This window comes from Cladophialophora yegresii (genome assembly GCF_000585515.1).
Source record: "Cladophialophora yegresii CBS 114405 chromosome Unknown aczIN-supercont1.5, whole genome shotgun sequence".
Lineage (NCBI taxonomy): Eukaryota > Fungi > Ascomycota > Eurotiomycetes > Chaetothyriales > Herpotrichiellaceae > Cladophialophora > Cladophialophora yegresii.
Window position 1 is genome coordinate 3,376,089 of NW_006913049.1, and position 16,752 is coordinate 3,392,840.

At 53.7% G+C, this 16,752-nt stretch overlaps 6 protein-coding genes across 6 annotated transcripts; 2 read left to right on the top strand and 4 right to left on the bottom strand.

The window, feature by feature from the left end:
* Window positions 1–375: 375 nt before the first annotated feature.
* Window positions 376–2,106, top strand: A1O7_07942 (uncharacterized protein; the record flags this gene model as incomplete). The annotated part of the gene is made up of 1 exon (XM_007761938.1): window positions 376–2,106. One exon carries the CDS (start codon window positions 376–378, stop codon window positions 2,104–2,106), a length of 1,731 nt encoding a protein of 576 aa, XP_007760128.1.
* Window positions 2,107–3,627: 1,521 nt separating this feature from the next.
* On the bottom strand, window positions 3,628–5,189 carry A1O7_07943 (uncharacterized protein; the record flags this gene model as incomplete). Its single annotated transcript, XM_007761939.1, has 3 exons — window positions 3,628–3,825; window positions 3,850–3,893; window positions 3,953–5,189. The coding sequence occupies 3 exons, from the start codon at window positions 5,187–5,189 to the stop codon at window positions 3,628–3,630; spliced, it is 1,479 nt and encodes a 492-aa protein (XP_007760129.1).
* Window positions 5,190–5,985: 796 nt separating this feature from the next.
* Window positions 5,986–7,463, bottom strand: A1O7_07944 (uncharacterized protein; the record flags this gene model as incomplete). The annotated part of the gene is made up of 2 exons (XM_007761940.1): window positions 5,986–7,209; window positions 7,260–7,463. The coding sequence occupies 2 exons, from the start codon at window positions 7,461–7,463 to the stop codon at window positions 5,986–5,988; spliced, it is 1,428 nt and encodes a 475-aa protein (XP_007760130.1).
* A 576-nt stretch (window positions 7,464–8,039) lies between these two features.
* Window positions 8,040–11,501, bottom strand: A1O7_07945 (uncharacterized protein; the record flags this gene model as incomplete). Its single annotated transcript, XM_007761941.1, has 1 exon — window positions 8,040–11,501. The coding sequence occupies one exon, from the start codon at window positions 11,499–11,501 to the stop codon at window positions 8,040–8,042; it is 3,462 nt and encodes a 1,153-aa protein (XP_007760131.1).
* A 1,132-nt stretch (window positions 11,502–12,633) lies between these two features.
* Window positions 12,634–15,067, bottom strand: A1O7_07946 (uncharacterized protein; the record flags this gene model as incomplete). The annotated part of the gene is made up of 4 exons (XM_007761942.1): window positions 12,634–13,963; window positions 14,035–14,094; window positions 14,150–15,006; window positions 15,056–15,067. The coding sequence occupies 4 exons, from the start codon at window positions 15,065–15,067 to the stop codon at window positions 12,634–12,636; spliced, it is 2,259 nt and encodes a 752-aa protein (XP_007760132.1).
* Window positions 15,068–15,576: 509 nt separating this feature from the next.
* Window positions 15,577–16,734, top strand: A1O7_07947 (uncharacterized protein; the record flags this gene model as incomplete). The annotated part of the gene is made up of 2 exons (XM_007761943.1): window positions 15,577–15,890; window positions 15,954–16,734. The coding sequence occupies 2 exons, from the start codon at window positions 15,577–15,579 to the stop codon at window positions 16,732–16,734; spliced, it is 1,095 nt and encodes a 364-aa protein (XP_007760133.1).
* Between the last annotated feature and the right edge of the window lie 18 nt (window positions 16,735–16,752).

The window sequence follows — 16,752 nt, forward strand, 5'->3', positions numbered from 1 at the left end:
CAGTATGGCGCTTGGGAGACACCACAGCCGAAAGCGTCGCCTGACCTGGTGACCGGGTCCGCCACGCAGGACGGAAAGCATCGCGCAACCCACGTGAGAGCGTCGATCAGTTCGAATCGCAGCATTCTTCCGGCGGGCTCACTGCCGGCGCCTTCAGTCACAACGCCCGACGTGTATGCACAAAGAACGGCAGGCAGCCTGGAGAAACAATCAGGCGCACAAGGGAGGAGGAGGAGGTCGACCGGGCACCCGACTGCTTACACGCACTGCGTTGATGAATGCAGCTCGCGCGCAAAGAGCTTTCGAGCGTGCGAGAGTGGATGAGATCACATGAATCAACAGCCTGCACCATCCCACCAGCAAACATCCGTCCCGATGGTTTCACGCGCCGAAGTCGCAGATCATCATCAACCTCGCTCTCGCTCCGTCTCCCAGTCTCGAGGCGCTCCCTCCATCGTCTCGAGAACCACTCGCTCAAGACACAATCACCAGCGGGGACGATCGCACTATGGAGGGACGTCCCACGTGCCGCAGAACGAATTCCCATTCTTCTCACACACTGGTGATGTGGAGATCGTGATTGCCTGCGATGGACAAGAGAAGAGATATCTCCTGCACAGCTTTACTTTGGCCCAGTTCGCAGGCTTCTTTGCCGAGGAGACCACAAGAGCTCGGTCGCAGAGCCGTCCGACCGATGCCGCCCCGTCGAGAGCTGGCCAGGCATTGAGTGTCATTGGGGAAGAGTCGTCGCAGGTCAGTTCCACGGCCGGTCCTTCTGCTGTTGGCCCACAGCCACCGGCACACCCCTCTGCACCACAAAGGCAAAGATGGAGGTTCGAGTTGGACTGGGAGAACCTGGAAGAGGACGAGGAGCCCATCCTTATCCAGAAGACGCCGGAAAACAACTCGTTCGCACCAGCACCAGCTCCGCCACAGCCGGATCGTCCAAGAACAGAGCGGGCGCATTCATCGTCCTTTTTCCGCTCCATGGCTAATCTGGCCCTCTCCCACCGTGGACCGGCGTCACAGTCTTCAGCCGAATTGGCCGTGACGGCACCAGACCCGTCTCTCACGAACCCACTGCTTAGAGACTACGACAACCTTTTCCGCATCTTCTACAACTACCCACCCGTCCTGAACTCGACGAATATTGCTTCAGCCTATTCGGAATGCAAAGCGCTTCTGTCTCTGGCAGACATGTACGACGCTCTGCCCGTGGTGGGCCCTCGAATCGACCACCATTTACTGCGGTTTTCATCCCGCTTGTTCAAGCAAATTGCCAAGTACCCGCCATCATATCTCAAACTTGGCTATCTTGCCCGAAGTCGAATCATCTTTTCAGAAGCACTGACACACGTCGTGGGCCAATGGCCCGCCGCCCTTCCCTACATCAAACCACCCGACCATTCCGGCGGAGGCTACGAAGTTCCGCAGTCCGTCATCGACCTCATTGAGGACAAGGTCGATGAGCTGGAAGAATTAAAACAACGCATCGAGATGAAACTATTTAGGTTAACACTAACGACCAGCCGCGGCGAAAGAGTCAACCCGGCGAACGACTATCTCGGCTGGCTAGCAATGTCGCTGTGGCGGCAATGGCTCGCCGAAAACACCACGCCCGAAGTCCGGGGCATCCTGAAGAACCCCGCCAACTCCCGTCCAGGTAGCGGGAATAGCAACGCGGCGCCTGCCCGTCTGCCGGTCCCTCGCCCCAGCGTAGAACGCAACATGCCACCTCCGCCACCCTATCAGCCTCATCCACCTCCCCTCGTCCACACGCATCAGTCCAGCGCCATAGCCACGGGTCGTATCTTCCGCCTCATCGCCTCCACTAACCCGGACATCTTCCTGCCCCACGACGAGCTCAAGCGCTTCCTCAAGCTTATTCCACCTTCCTCCAGTCAGTCTCTGTACACCCGCGACAACTTCCGCCGGTTCGAACGCAAGGTGGACGAGATCAAGAACGTTGCAAGGGATATGGTCAAGCCGCTAATCAGAAACTGTCTGGAGCTGGATCTGAGGAGCCTCGCTGATGGCGGAGGTGGTGGGTTGGGGTATCTGACCTGCGTGAGATGCGAGGAGGATGAGCTGCCGTGGGAGACGTAGCCATGCAAGGAAGGGATGCGACCGGAAGGAGATCGATACACTGTGTCACGAAGTCTTCTTTGACGCATTCAGTTGGGGGGCGGCACAAGTGGGCAGGACCCAGACCAACCAAGCAAAGTCCGACCGATTCCGAGCACTCTTGTCACACGCGTGGAGCCCCAGATTCGAAACGAAGCCTCTTTCCACCAGCAGCCAACATCATCTTTACGACATAACCTGGTCCGATATGTCCTCCGAGACATCTTAACCGAGAGGACTCGCCACAGACACACAATACACTACGAGACGGAAACCAAGCCAAATCCTACCATACCATAACAAACCAAACCAACCCAGATCTGCACCTCCCAGCAGCGATTTTAAGACCAAGATATAACGACCAGATCAACGAATTTCCTTTCCCTTTCCCGGCGATTTTTCTCTTCACGCGTACGTCCTTCGGCACGGTACCGCACGGCACGTCTTTACGATTTCATGGACCCTGCATTACATGAGCGACGACTCACGCACATTCATACAACCCCGCACCAGCATAGGGGCTCTTTCTATCTCCGCAGGAAGGAGGAGAGAGTCCACCAGAATACGCGCACCCGAGACAGAGAGGAGACGAAGAGATAAGAGAGAGGGGGGATATGCAGAGTACCCGAGACTTGATACGAGAAGAGGTGAGATGAGATGAGATGAGACGGGAGTGATATGTATACGCGACTTCGAGCTTGCTTCAATTGAGGTGACTTTGTCCAAGCATGTACGGAAAGGGAAAGCTGAGTGTGATGTTTGACTGAAGTGTGAAGAATTGATTACTGTATCTTTTGGGGGAATTACTACTAATTGCTGTGCGTGCAACGTGTAAGTACCTACTTGTGCTACTGTAGGTGGTTGATTCATGGCTACCCACGAAATTTCATTTTTCAGTCCATGTCCAGGATGAAGCTGAGGAATGCAAGAATCAGTTCACCTGGGAAAAGGACAAGCACAGTACTCTGTACATGGGGCGTGTACAGTATGTGCCATGTACTGAGTATGCCGCTTTGCTTCCCTTTCCATGTCCAATCCCAAGTCCCCAATCCCTATCCTCAGTCCCCCTTACTATCCCGATGCTCCCCTTTGGTGCCCCAGGTCTTGATATCGTGAGATCGAAACCCAAACAGGTCAGAAAACCACCGCCCAGGACAAAGTCCAGCCGGAGTCCTCACTGTTCGGCCATCCTGGAAAATAGACCCCATGCCCGCGCAGCCTACGGAGTACCAACGACCTCTTCAAGTCGACCTCCAAGAACCCGAGGGAGAACCCGTTTCATCGTACGTATCGTTCTCACATTCTCGCCTCCCTGACAGGCGCTTGCAGCTCTTCACCCTTCGCGTGAAGTGTCCAAATCCGTCTCCCAAGGAGAGTTTCAAGGGCGACTTTGGCATTTAAGACGAATTGTCTGACAGGAGATCACGTGGACTGAATGACTGCGACGCTGGCGAATTCGGGTTGATCGTCGAACGTCCTCGTCTTCCAGATGGCTCTCTAATTTCACGTCTGAAACGCATTGGTCTTTCGGTGTAAGATGAAGAGAGCTCGGAGCGGGTTGTTGGTCTGTTCAAGCCGCGGCTCTGGGAGTTTGATGAGCATGTCGCAGCCGTTGGTGCCAATGTGTCTGTTGGTCGGAAATAGTATTTGGCTGAACTCAAACGGGAGCTGCGGGATGGGCTCGGCAAGAAGAGCCGCGTGCTAGGTAATGATCGAAAACAGTACCTCGGAGAAGGTGGAGAGCTGGTGTTTGCCGAAGACCTCGTACTCTGTGCTGGCAGACGACGTGTATCTGATAGAGCAGGCGTGTTGGTCCAGTCATACGCACTGCGACGGCCCTGTTCTTCCATGGGTCGAAAGCGAAACTCTTTGTCGCCGATGATCGCACCCGCTTGATTGTCTTGGGATTGGGAAGTGGTAGGATGGGTGGTTGACACCGAAGTCAGTCGATCCATGCAGCTAGGAACTCGCCTGATGGTGTTGTTGCCGATGTCGTCCAATCCAGGGATGATGTTGGCCAGTATGTCGGCCACAGGAAGGTTGGTTGGGAATTGGAAGGTAGACCTTACTTCCCTGTCGAGCCATTCCATCCGTTCCCCGTTCCAGCGGTGTGCTCGCTTCTCTATTGAGTCCCCAGATGGCTGCTGTTCTCTGTCCGTCTTGTTCCCTTCAACATCTTGCTGACGCTGTCGCTCTCCCCAGACCCAGATTCTTTCATGCACGGCTTTATGGGGACTGAAGGTTCCTGCTGAGGCGGGTGGCGAGTCCAGAGGTGTGGATCTGCTGGAAGGTTTACATTGTCCGTTGCAGGCGGCACCCCAAAAAGAGAAAGCTTGGGTTTGATCGTGCATGAGTTGGACATGGGTGTCTGTAGTCTCGTTGGCATCAGCCCCGGCTCCGACAAATTCTCCGTTGTTTGATTGGAATGGGCTTCTGAATGCCTTAACGGCCCCTGAATTGAGTGAAATTTCTCTGAGTATTCTGGTGAAGCTGTGGTCAGAGTCGTCCGAGGAGGAAGACTCATTGTCAGCATCATATTCGGAGGCATCTTGGGTGGGTAAGAGAAGATTATTGCATTCTCTGTCTCCTATACCCTCATCATAGTCCTTGGCCGTGGCGGTGGCTCCGAGTCTCCCCTGTCCGCCGTCTCCTTCACCATCGTTCAATCCTGCCTTGTTCTTGTTGTTATCCGTATCCTCCTTGCAGCAAAATTGCTCGTGCTCAAGAGGAAGGTCCACGAAGGATTCGTCCATAGCGCCTCGTCTCTCGGAGTGAGGTTCGTCAGTAAGGGTCGGATATGCGCCAGGCATGGGAGGTATAGGCTGGTTGTGTTCGTCGGGGTTGGACGTCCCATCGACGACGGGTTGGATGCTAGGAGACTTGGTGAGTAGCTCGTCCGCGATCCGCTGAGCAAGGTTGAAGATTAGGAAGAGCATGAAGCATCCCCCTATGAGTTCTTCAGGGCGCCAAATGGCTGCCCAAAGCTTGAGCGTCGTCTCCCGAACGGCCGTGAGTGATCGAAGGATACTTGCTGCACTTGACGTACAGTCCACAAACAGATCCATGGAGAAGAAAAGCCATAACACAGATACTGCCCCCGGTAGGATTGCAAGGCCACTGGTCCAGAACCTGGTGTTGCGGTTGTCTTCTTTGCAGATCCAGAACCCAAATTCGAGAGATGCGGTGAGCAGGAAGAGCAATCTCGTGGACTTGCCTGTCCCAGATGCTCCGTGTAAAACATCGGAGACAAGAAGATATTGTGGCATCGACAATGTCGCTAGGTCGACATTGTGAAGGCAGACCAGTGCAGCTGAACACCAGATACTCAAGATTGCGCAAAGGGAGAGGAGGCGTCGGTAGGAGTTACCTTTCGGTCGGCGTGGCATCATGCTCGATATTGGCTTCAGGTGGAGTGCCAGTCTTTTGTCACTTATGGAATGTGGCAAAGTGAGAAGGTTTGTTGACGGCTCACATCTGGGTAAGTATAGCCCTGATTTAGGCGACGGAGGACCGACACTTGTTCCCAGTCCCGATACCATGGACTCAGGCAAGCAAGGCTTTTTTCGCACAGTTCATTTGTGGTCTTCCTCCAGCTTGCGACATGAATGCCCATCGTGACGCGGATGACCTAATTGTCTTAGATGGCATTGTCATTTGAGATATTGGGCGTTTGTGTGTCAGAGACGTTCTGGACTGGTTAGGCGTCTGGCAGAGAAGACCCCTGCACAAACAACAAAGCCTCCAGCAGAAACAAGGGCGATGCCAAGAGACATTGTGGAATTCATTGTTGTTCATGGAGACGTTGGCTACAATCCAGAAACGAGGATGAAACACATCTCAAAGGCAACATCGGACAAGGTATCAGACCCTGCCTAGCCGAAGAAACATCCTGGGAGTTAACCAGAAGCCATGGTCCTCTGCATCGTCTGCATCGCCTTCATTTCCACCGTGATCGAGCTGGTGTTGCTCCCTTGCAGCCTTTAGCTCGACTTCATTGATCTTCCACGACCTCAAAACCCAGGTGCTCACTCCAGCGAGCAAGAACATAAAGCCCACAAAGATCTGGGCGCTGAGGTAGCCGGAAGCAGTGACCATCTCAAGCGCGATTGGCTCTGCAAATGTGGTGGGGACGACCAGGGCCAAACAAATGACACCGAACGAGGAAGGCAGTCTCTTGAGCCCTACGACTTCCGCCAATACCGGGGTGACGGTGTTCCAAAACACACCGCACACGCAGCCCGCCGTCAAGGCAAAGGCGATGAGGACACCATAGGATTTCGCCGGTACCCACAGTGCGAGGCAGAGGACTCCGCATAGTGCTGTCATCAGTGCCGCCATGTTGATGCGACCAAATGCATCTGAGTAGTACCCAATTACAGGCCGGCCAACCCCAAGTCCGAGGTTGAGAACAGCCCCAACGACTGAGCCTTGAGACGCCGTGAGGCCGATTGAGGTCGCGTAGTTCGGCAGGGAATACAGCAGGACAATGTAGCCCAGCTCGGTCAACACGCCCCAGGCCACGACCAGCATCACCTCCACTCGGCCGTACTCGCGGTAGTTGAACGCATTTTGCAAAGGCTGGACTGCCTTGTTGCGATCTTTGAGGAGTAACGAGCAGACGGTGTTGACCGCGAGGCCGCAGAATGCCAGGATGCGATAAGCCCAGTTGACGCCCATCTTCTGGACAATAGCACCCGCTGCCAGGTTGTAGGCCAGGCCACCAAGGCCTGCACCAGAGGATGCAATGCCCATGGCGAGGCTGCGGCGGGTAGAGAACCATTGAGGAAGCGTGGCTGTCGCAGGAATGTAAGTGAAGCCCAGACCCCAGCCGAAACAGACACCTTGAGTCAAGAAAAGATGCCATATCTGGGTCGAATACGATGCCCCGAACAGGGCGACAAACAGCAAGACGGTACCTATGAGCAGGGTGCCCCGCATGCCAAAACATCTCTCGGAAATGTTGACGGCCGGCGCGCTCAGGAGGGATTGAGAGATTGACAAGCCTCCGATTAGCGCGTATTCGAGTCGGGACGCGTTCTTGAAGGTGGAATTGGCGAGGTAATGGGCTAGGAAAATGCCCCAAGCCTGCAACGGGTCAGCGCCGCGAGCAGCCCGCCGGCCTTGAACTGGCTTACGCTGTTGAGGCCCCAGCTGTGGGCGTTGAGCATGAAGACACATGCCGTGCACACCCAGCCATAGCCGCCGTTGGGAGGCACGTCTTCCACCGAGACAGCATCTTGTGGTGGGCTTACTTCGCCTCGCTCCTCCAACGGATCACGGGAGTCGTGGACTGCAATCCGTCTGGGCTCGACGAGCTCGACGTCCTGTGCAGCACTCATTCGGTTGTTATCATCGACGAAGAGACATTGCGGAGAATCAAGTGACGGACGGTATCATGACTTGAAAGATGTGGAGAAAAGAGCCGACACCCATGGCGGTCCCTTGCCCTCCAGCCACGCCCTGTGACTTGTACCGTCTCCGGAGCAGGTAATATGGTTATACAAGGCTTTCCACGGTGATTACTTTGCCAAGTACCAGCTTAGACGCTGATCTCATGACTGCGAACGTAGAGTGGACGGAAGAAACACATTGTAAGCTACAATGTGAATGCATCGGCGCCAAGGCGCAGACTCGGCTTCAAAACTGCTCGTTTCTGGTCTCTGGATCATACTATGTATTGCGCTCCCGACAGAATCTTGCTGCTGGTCATGATCCAGCGATCGGGCGCTTGAAGCTATAGTGAGTATCATGCTGTTCAACTCTATGGTCACGTCTAGCCTAGCAGCTCGTGCGATGGTACCTTGCCTGTGCGGGATCGCCGGCTTTGATGATATTGAGGCGAGTAAAGAGATGCATTTGAGGCGAGATACTCAAGAGCCATACTCTGTGCCATATACATGAATCGGCGGGCTGGCTCAGGCGAGCATGTTGCCAGAGAATTTCTGGTTCGATTTGGGTGTAAGGACGCCTGGACTGGTTGCTGCAGTATTCACGGGTGCTCGAGGCTCGTTCTCATCCGCTGACTTCTTCCCGCTTCCCTGCGCCTGGACAGGCTTCCTTTCTACAGCCGACACAGCTCGGCCTTGCAGCATCTGCTGCAGTCTCGAATACTTCGCCGAGTGAATGGTATTTCCGTCTCTTGATGAGCCTTCTGAGTCATCCTCTTCATTGACACTTTCTGGAAAAGGCTCGCTTGCAGTTTGGCGTCGCCGAATGTGTCCGGGGGCTGACTTGATCTGCTTTTTGTCGATTCGATCGACAAGCGCTTCGAGGCTGTCGGACTGAGCATCATCGGCGTCCGGTGGAACGTCCGTTACGCCGTAAATTTCTGAACCTCCATTGCTGTCGAGGGTCCCGCGACCATGGCCAGTCCACTTTCGCTTCAGGGGAAACACTGCCTGTACTAGACATGGGTTGAAGTTATTCTCGTTGTTCGCGGCTGTTGTGGATCCCATTCGTTCGGGCGGGTCGCCTACTGCACATTCGAGAGAACCTTCAGGCATGCTGGGCGCCTCCTCCGACAAACTTGTGCTGTTGTGTCCGTCTTGGTATCGTCGGGGCTTGAATGTGCGGACGTCTGGTTTCAGTGCAGGCTCTGAGGATCCAGCCTTCTTCGGCGACTTTGATGGTGACAGTCTGAAAGTCGGAGCATCGGGGTTCAAGCCAGAATCCGATGATTGCCCTTTTTTCGGCGATTTCGACCGTGACATGCTCTTGTTCAGGGCCCCGGCAAGTCTCTGGGAGAGCTTTCTACCTCGTCCGTCAGCATTGACATGTGACTCATCGCAGGCTTTTGTATCCTTCTCATAAGTGCTCGAAGTTTCACTATCGCCTCCGCCGGAAGGTCTCCCATCTTTGCTGCTTCTACTAAGGCTCTTTACAAGTGTTTGAGTCTCTTCCCCACTGCTGTTCAGATCGTTGATGAGGACTTTGCTCTTTGACTTTGGTGGGGACCTCGATCGTGAACAAGTTCGCTCATCGGCCTGGAGCCGAAGCTGACTCCGCCACAGCTCGTTGTATGCGCCATCGTGTTTGATCAAAGTCTCGTGGGAACCAGCCTCAACAATCTGACCATCACGGATGACAAGTATATGATCGGCGTGTAAGATTGTCGAAAGCCGGTGCGCGATTATGAACGCCGTTTTGCCTGCACAGAGTTGACGGATGCTCGCCTGTATATTCTTCTCGGTGATGCTGTCAACGGCGCTAGTGGCTTCATCCAAGAGCAGGAAGTCAGCCTTCTTCAGAATTGCCCTTGCGATCGCGAGCCGCTGCAACTCGCCACCGGAAAGCTTCGTGCCACGCTCGCCAACCTTCTCTTGATAGCCTTTAGTGAAGGACATAATCTTGTCGTGTAAAGCCGCTGCTTTGCAAGCATCAATCGCTTCCTCGTCCGTACAGTCGATGTCAGGGTATCTGACATTGTCCAAAATTGACATGTTAAAGACGACGGGACTCTGTGGCACCATGGCGATATGTTTACGATAACTCTCCATCTTGACGTGTCGGATGTCTTGGCCGTCAACCAGGATTCGGCCCTGATCAACGTCGTAGAATCGAAACAGCAGTCTCAAGATCGTACTTTTCCCTCCTCCGGTTTGTCCGACCAGTGCAATAGTTGTGCCGGGCGAGGCGCGGAAAGTGATACCCTTCGTCACTTGACGCTTGCCATCATACGAGAATGACACCTTCTCAAATTCCACAGCGCCCTCCAAGAACGTGAAGGGTCGAGCAACGGGTTGATCCTGGACTTGGGGCGTCTTTTCCAGTATGACCACCAATTTCTCAGCGTTGACCAGCATTTCCGTCAGCCTCGAAAGTTCACCCGCTATTGAAGACAAGGGGCTGGCCAATTGCGACCAGTATGTGATCAGAATCACAAAATCACCGATGTTGAGCTGACCATGTGCAATCTGCAATGCTGCCACGGCGCATGCAGCAGCGAAGGTGGCGCAAGGGACTATATTGCGCAACCCCCTGGTCCAGAACTCCCACGACCACCACATCAGCATCGTGCTGCGAGTGACGTCGCCCTTCTCCCGGTATTGCCGCAGTTCGTATGGGATGCGGCCAAAGTAACAAACAGTTGACCAATTCAAGGTTGACTCGCTCATCTGGTAGTACTGGTCGTGGTATGCATCGAGCCAGGATCGTCGTAAAGATCGCTTGGTAATCAGTGCTTTGAAGGTCAGCCAGTAGAACAGGATGGCCGTTGTGGCCACAATGAACGTCATGTACGGGCCGAAAAGGTAAGATAGAACCACGGCTGCAGATACCAGGTCTACCAGCTGAGGCACAAACTCGAACAGCATATCGTGGAACAGGTCTATCACATCTTGACCTTGATTCATGACCTGCCAGATGACTGGTGATTTCTTATTGTCATGGAAATCTGCCGAAAGATTCATGATGTGGTCGTAGCAGTGTCGCTGCAGCCCGAGTGTCAGATCGATGTTCAGCCGGCAGGATAGCCAAGTCTCAATCAGCGGCACACCGGCAGAGGATGTCAGGAATTTAAGCAGCACAAAGATAGTGATCTGTTTCCACGGAACCAAGTCTCCCGAGCGGTCGACGAGAGCCCCAAGGGTGAGAGGTAGAGCAACTATCACCACTCTTGACCAGGCGCTGCAGATACACATCCCGAAGAAGTAGAGCTGTAAGTTGGGTGATTTTGGGTACATGTACGGCACGAAGACCTTGAACGAAGAGACGTATTGCCAAAATGGGCGACTCCGAATGCGCAGTCTGTCGACCTCGTCATCATCTGGCTCTTTCACTTCATTATTGACAGTTGGCCCAGCCGGAGAAGCCTCATCAGCAAGGAGAGGGCGTGTTTCGTCCTCAGTACCTGTGTTTCTCTTGCGTTGCAAATTCCTGATGAACAAGCTACTGGCCAGGAGGATCAGCGTGACGGCGAGCTGAAGACCTTGGAGGAGTCCGTGCGCAAAAAGGAGGTCGTCTTTTGAGGATGCACCAGGGATAGAGAGGATGAGGATGGTGCCTTGGCCGATGAGTAGGATAGCCCAGGCTCCATGGTGAGGATATGATGCAACAGCGTTGTCGTCAACAAGTCCAATGGAGAGAATGACATAGACCAGGGTGAGGAAGAGCATGTAGACGGCATTTGGGTCTGAGATCTTTGATCGGTCCGACTTCTTGAGGTCGATAACAGCTTCCACCGTTGAGATTACACCAGCGAAAAGGGTAAGCGAGAGCTGAGCCTTGCGCAGTCTTCCACCTCCTACTTTTGTCGACGGCAGCGCCAAAACCGAGGAATAGATGCTAGCGATAGCGAAGAAAAGGGCTGAGGCACCGACGGTCAGGATCTGGAATACTCTCGAAAGCACAATCGTTTCAGAAGTATTGTCGGGTATCATGCTGCCGTCCGTGGTCCGCTGAGAGCTAGATGATTTGATAGGGGATTGTGAAGTCGATCGACAGTAAATTGTCGAGGCTTGTTTTTGAGAAGGCAATGTCTGCCTAGAAGGCAGCGATGAGCAGCGAGTCGTGGAAGGCCTTCTGTCGAATCATACAAATTGGCTCAGTGAGAAATACTGATTGTAGAAGACACAAGAGTGGTGTGGGACAACAACTAGAGCCACTCGCTGTCTTTTTGATGAGTGAGGAGTGAAGTCTGCAAGCAATCGCTTCTCATCGCGTATCATTGTTGGCCCAGCCATTGCAGGGCTTCACCGAGCCAGGGAACGATGGAGGGGCAGGCTCCCTACACATCATGCAGGAGGCAGGCGCGACCGGCCCCGAAAGCCATACTCGAATGGAGCGTGACAGCATGTTGAAATGGTGCATCCCATGCTGATGGCACAAGAAACACAGCTCGCTGCTTGCTGTTTGCTCTGTTGCTTCAGCTTCAAGCACATCTCAGCCTTGCATTAGCTCGAGTATGCAAAATGAGGGAAGCTATGTCTCCCAACCGTCAGTCGGACGTTCGTTCGAAGACGGATTTTACAAGCCGCAAGAATGAATTACACCGAGAGAGAGACACTCGAAGAAGTTACCCGGCACTGGTCGTGGGTTGGTGTCAGATTACCATTGACAGCACCACTGTGCGACGTCGGCTTCTGCAGTCGCTCAAACTCCTCGTCCCCATGCCGCAGAAGTTCAGGCCGGCCCGCTATCCACTTGCGTCGTCTAGTTGGAATGCTGATATTATGCCCTTCGAGTCTCGTTCATTCAGCGTCGCGTGACGCGGCGCAAGGGACATCGGCACAATCCAAAGAACGTGTTGCGCGTTGCAATAGGCCGCTGGCAAATTGGGCTTATGGTGATTGCGAGGAACAACGGATCAAATAAGCCGGAGAGAGTGTGCTGCAGGAAGACTGTTGCCGCGCTGTATCCACAGTCATAGGGTCATGGTGAAGTGCTTGCAGAATGTAGCTCTAACTCAGGTGACACAACATCGTCCAAGGGCCAGCGGGTGGCCTTGTCGATCAGAGTGTGGATGCCAAACGAGAGGTGAAGCGGGACGCTTGATCTCATTGCCACTGCCAGTCATCCCCGGCCTAGATTGACAGACCGAACAAGCGGCATCTGCATACTTCCGGAGGAGGCCAGCCCGAAGAATGGCGCAACGGCATTCTTCGTGACCTCTTTGAAAAGGCCACCGACCACGGCATCCTGCAAATGCCGACCCGTCTGCTTGAAGTCGGGATACGCATTGAGTTCCAGAAGCCAAGCATTATAATCACTGTCCACCAGGAAGTCCACGCCGAAAATCTCGAATGCATTCGGAAGTGTTTGAAAGTGTATCATCTGTTCACGAGCTGCAGCCTCAAACACCTCACCGGTTATGTCGCATATCTGGCGGAAGACGTCCTCCCCCCAGTTGGGCCGCACTCCACTCGAGTTCAGATCCCAGTACCGGTAGACAGAAGACTCCTTGGTCGCTTCATCTTGGAAGCAGGTATTTGTCAGATGTTGTGCAAGGTCAAGCATGTCCGGGCCTGTAGTAGACGCAGGCGTTTGATACTCCTTGGCGGCAAACAAGGCAAGCATCTCCCTGTAGACATAAACCTTCAGTGCCCCAACCGCCAGAACATATGCTCGAATGTGGAATTTCCGATTCCCATACGATTCCAAAAGCAAAGGCAGGTCGATGTAAGGTTGAGCAATGAAGTGTCTGAGCTGAGACGTCATTGCGTTACCTTTAGTGATACTGCCTCGTTTGCTCGTGGAGGGGGAATCGGATAGGTCACCATCGGCTGGCTCATCGGTGTCGTGGTCGTCATCGGGCGCGCCCTCTTCCCACTCCTCGAAAATTGCTTGGAGTTCTTCTAGACTCGAGAAGAGCCGGATGCCGTTGCCACCGTCACTCATGCCGGGCTTCAGGATCCACCACTGCTTTTGTTGAGTAGAATCCTTCTGCTCGTTCTCCGCCAAACTCTCATTCAAGTCCCATGCATCCACCAACGCTTCGTCCAGGAACTCTGCATAGTCCAATTCGAAATGAGCAGAGGGCTTGAAATGCTTTGCCAAGATGCTTTCAGGGTGCTTGACTAGCCAAGTTGAAACTGTGTTGGACAGAAAATGCTTGCGAACGAACGCCTTACGGATGACATATGCGCATACGAGCGAGGTCTGAGGATGGTGCATCGCATGCTCGAAGTCTATTGCTTCATATGCAGTGAACTGCAAGACGGGGTCTTGGGGATGCGGTAAATGACTGATAGAAGACAAAAGCTTGACAGTGGTAGGCCTTAATTGACTCAGGGAGGCCAGGATCAGAGGTTGTACATATGCATCTGGATAGTCAACCAGTGCATAGATGGAAGCTGCAGTAGCATTCTCTGCATGGTCTATCGGGTTCGCAGTGATATCGTCTCTGAAGAACGGTCAACTCAGTCCATCTACATAGTCGAGGCGGCCGGGAACGTCCATGGTCAACTTACTCACAGCTTGATTTCTCCAGTGTAATGGGGCAGATGCCAGAAATTTGCAACCAGCGGGGTCACACTATGCTCATCAGTACGTATACTTGTAGTATTTCCATCCGTGGTTAGGGACTTACGTGACGTTCCCTTGTAGTACTTCCCATCCATCACCCTTGCCAGCGTCGAGGACAGATTTCCGGACGCCTGTGAAGTTCGGCGACCATTTGAACTTGCGATGTGCTCTCCGCGTAACCTTGGCACCGTTCCCGTTGACCGCGCCGGTCTCGCGGATGATTCGTTCTTCCTCATTAGGGTTATTGTCGTCAGCCTCTTCGGGCAATTCTGTAAATGAGCTGCCACCAGTCCAACGGTTTTGTATCATCTCGGTGTAAACGATCTTGTTGTTCGTAACTCCTTTGTGAAGAGGAACATTGATACTGTACAGATGTACATCATCCGGCCACTGTTTCACCAGTTTCTCTATAAGTCGAGTGCTCAGCTTTGATGCCTCGGAAATGACTTCGAGATCGTGCTCCCTTGAATCAAAGGCGTAGGACAAGGCGATGCCCTTGACGCCGTTCATCGCAGCTTCCATTGCACCACCAATGGTACCACTGGAGAGGGCAAACACAGCAGTGGTATTGCGTCCGTAGTTGGGTCCGCTCACTACAACGTCGATCAGACCTCTATCCTTGAAGACGTGATGCAGACCAATCTGAGCGCATGAAGCTGGGGTGCCGTCTATCAGAATCCATTCTTCCCCTCCATCATCAAAGGGACGATCCGAGGTGATGCCGTCATCCTTCAGGATGCTGCCAGGGCGAAAGTAGGTCGGAGTCAGGGTCTGACCGACTATATGAGCCTTCCCAATCCAGGATCTTTGAACGTGAGGCAAGACGACAGAGACGACATGGCCGGCATCTTGAAGCGTCGAAACCAGCGAATGAACATATGGTGATGATTGATTCGACGGAGGGCCGTCATCGTTCACAACCTGGGTCAAGTGAGCGTATGATTCTGTCGATCCACTTGGGGACACCTACAAGAACATGCATGCTGAGGGGAGTGTTCTAAGTCTATGGGAACAGGAGCAGAAAGACGTCTATACAGAACGAGATTATGAGGACTAAGGCGGTGCAAGGAAAACTTCTCGAGATCGGTACATCAGGAAGCTTGGCGCGGATGTCGCTGCTCTACTCAAGAGCGTAGAAGTTACTACAGTATGAGCCTACTTGCAACTCAGTCATTGCTCGACACAAAGCCAGGGAAATTGCAGAATTCGCGATATTTATGGTAGCGCGGGAAGGGTCTACTGTACTATCGCTCTGAAGCGTCTGAAGAGAACGTCAAAAGTACTTCGAACCTTGAGGGCAGAGCGGCACATGGGGTACTCGGTATATTTCGCATCGTCCACGATCGTCCTATGCGTAGAGCGGCGGCATTACAGTATTCGCCCAAGGCTGAAATCGGATCACATCCAGGATTCGGTGCAACGGTCCCCGAGGAATGATATTATGCTCCAGGCTGTTTTCATTCACGAGGTACGCCACCCCTCTCAAGAACAATGGCAGACAAGCACCATAGAAGTCGCTCCCGTTCGCGCTCACCCTACCGCGATGTCCACCCGGACAAACACCACCATCATCGCCATCGCTCGCGCTATTCTCCCCACCACCACCACAAGCGCACCCGGTCACCCGCACCCACCTCCCCGCGGTCAAGGCCTCTTCCTTATAACGCCCGCTCCCTCTCCCTGCACGACCTGACAACCTACACTCCCCTATTCGCACTATATCTTGATATCCAGAAAGACATCATCCTCGAAAACTTGGAAGACAAAGAAATCAGAGGACGGTGGAAAAGCTTTGTTGGGAAATGGTAGGTACCACGTACATTTCCTTCTAATCAAATCGAGGTTCTCGGAGGTGGCTAACATGGCAGGAATCGTGGAGAATTGGCTGAAGGATGGTATGATCCAAAGACACTGGAGAAGGCAAATGTATCTGCGCAGAGCGACCCTGAGGCGCAGACGAGGGTAAACCGGCCGGATACGACATCGTCGGGCCGGAAGCTACACCCTCGAGAAGACTACGATGGCGCCGACAATCCTGCGTCAGATGACGAATACGGACCTTTTCTACCGACATCCGCATCCATTGCATCGTACAACGATCAAGGTGGAGCTCAGGATCATTCCAACACGCTGTCAAGAGCGCCTGGTCCCATGACCCCTTCGCTGACAGACCTTCGCGACCGAGACGAACATTCCCTCGAGGAGGCTGCCTCAGCGAAGAAGAGGTACATAGAAGGTATCCGCGAAGATCGCCGTATCGACAGGAAACAGCAGAAGGAGAGGTTGGACGAGCTGGTACCACGGGCCGAAGCTGGCACACGCGAACGGCAACTCGAAAAGAAGCGCGAAAAGGCCGACTCCATCCGTGCGTTCGCCGCAGGTAAAGAAGCAGCCGGTAAAGTGGAACTACGGGACGCAGACGTCATGGGCGACGAGGATAGTCTCGGTGAATTGAAGAGGATGAAGATGGAGAATCAGAGGAAGAAAAACGAGCGGGAATTGAGGAAGGAGGAGATTCTGCGGGCAAGACGCGCGGAGATGGAGGCCCGGTTGCAGGCTGCGAAGGAGCGGGAGGAGAAGACCATGAGTCTGTTCCGGGAGATTGCACGGCAGCGGTTTGGAGGCGGCGGCGACAACAGAGATGAATGACGAGATTGGAAGCAGCTT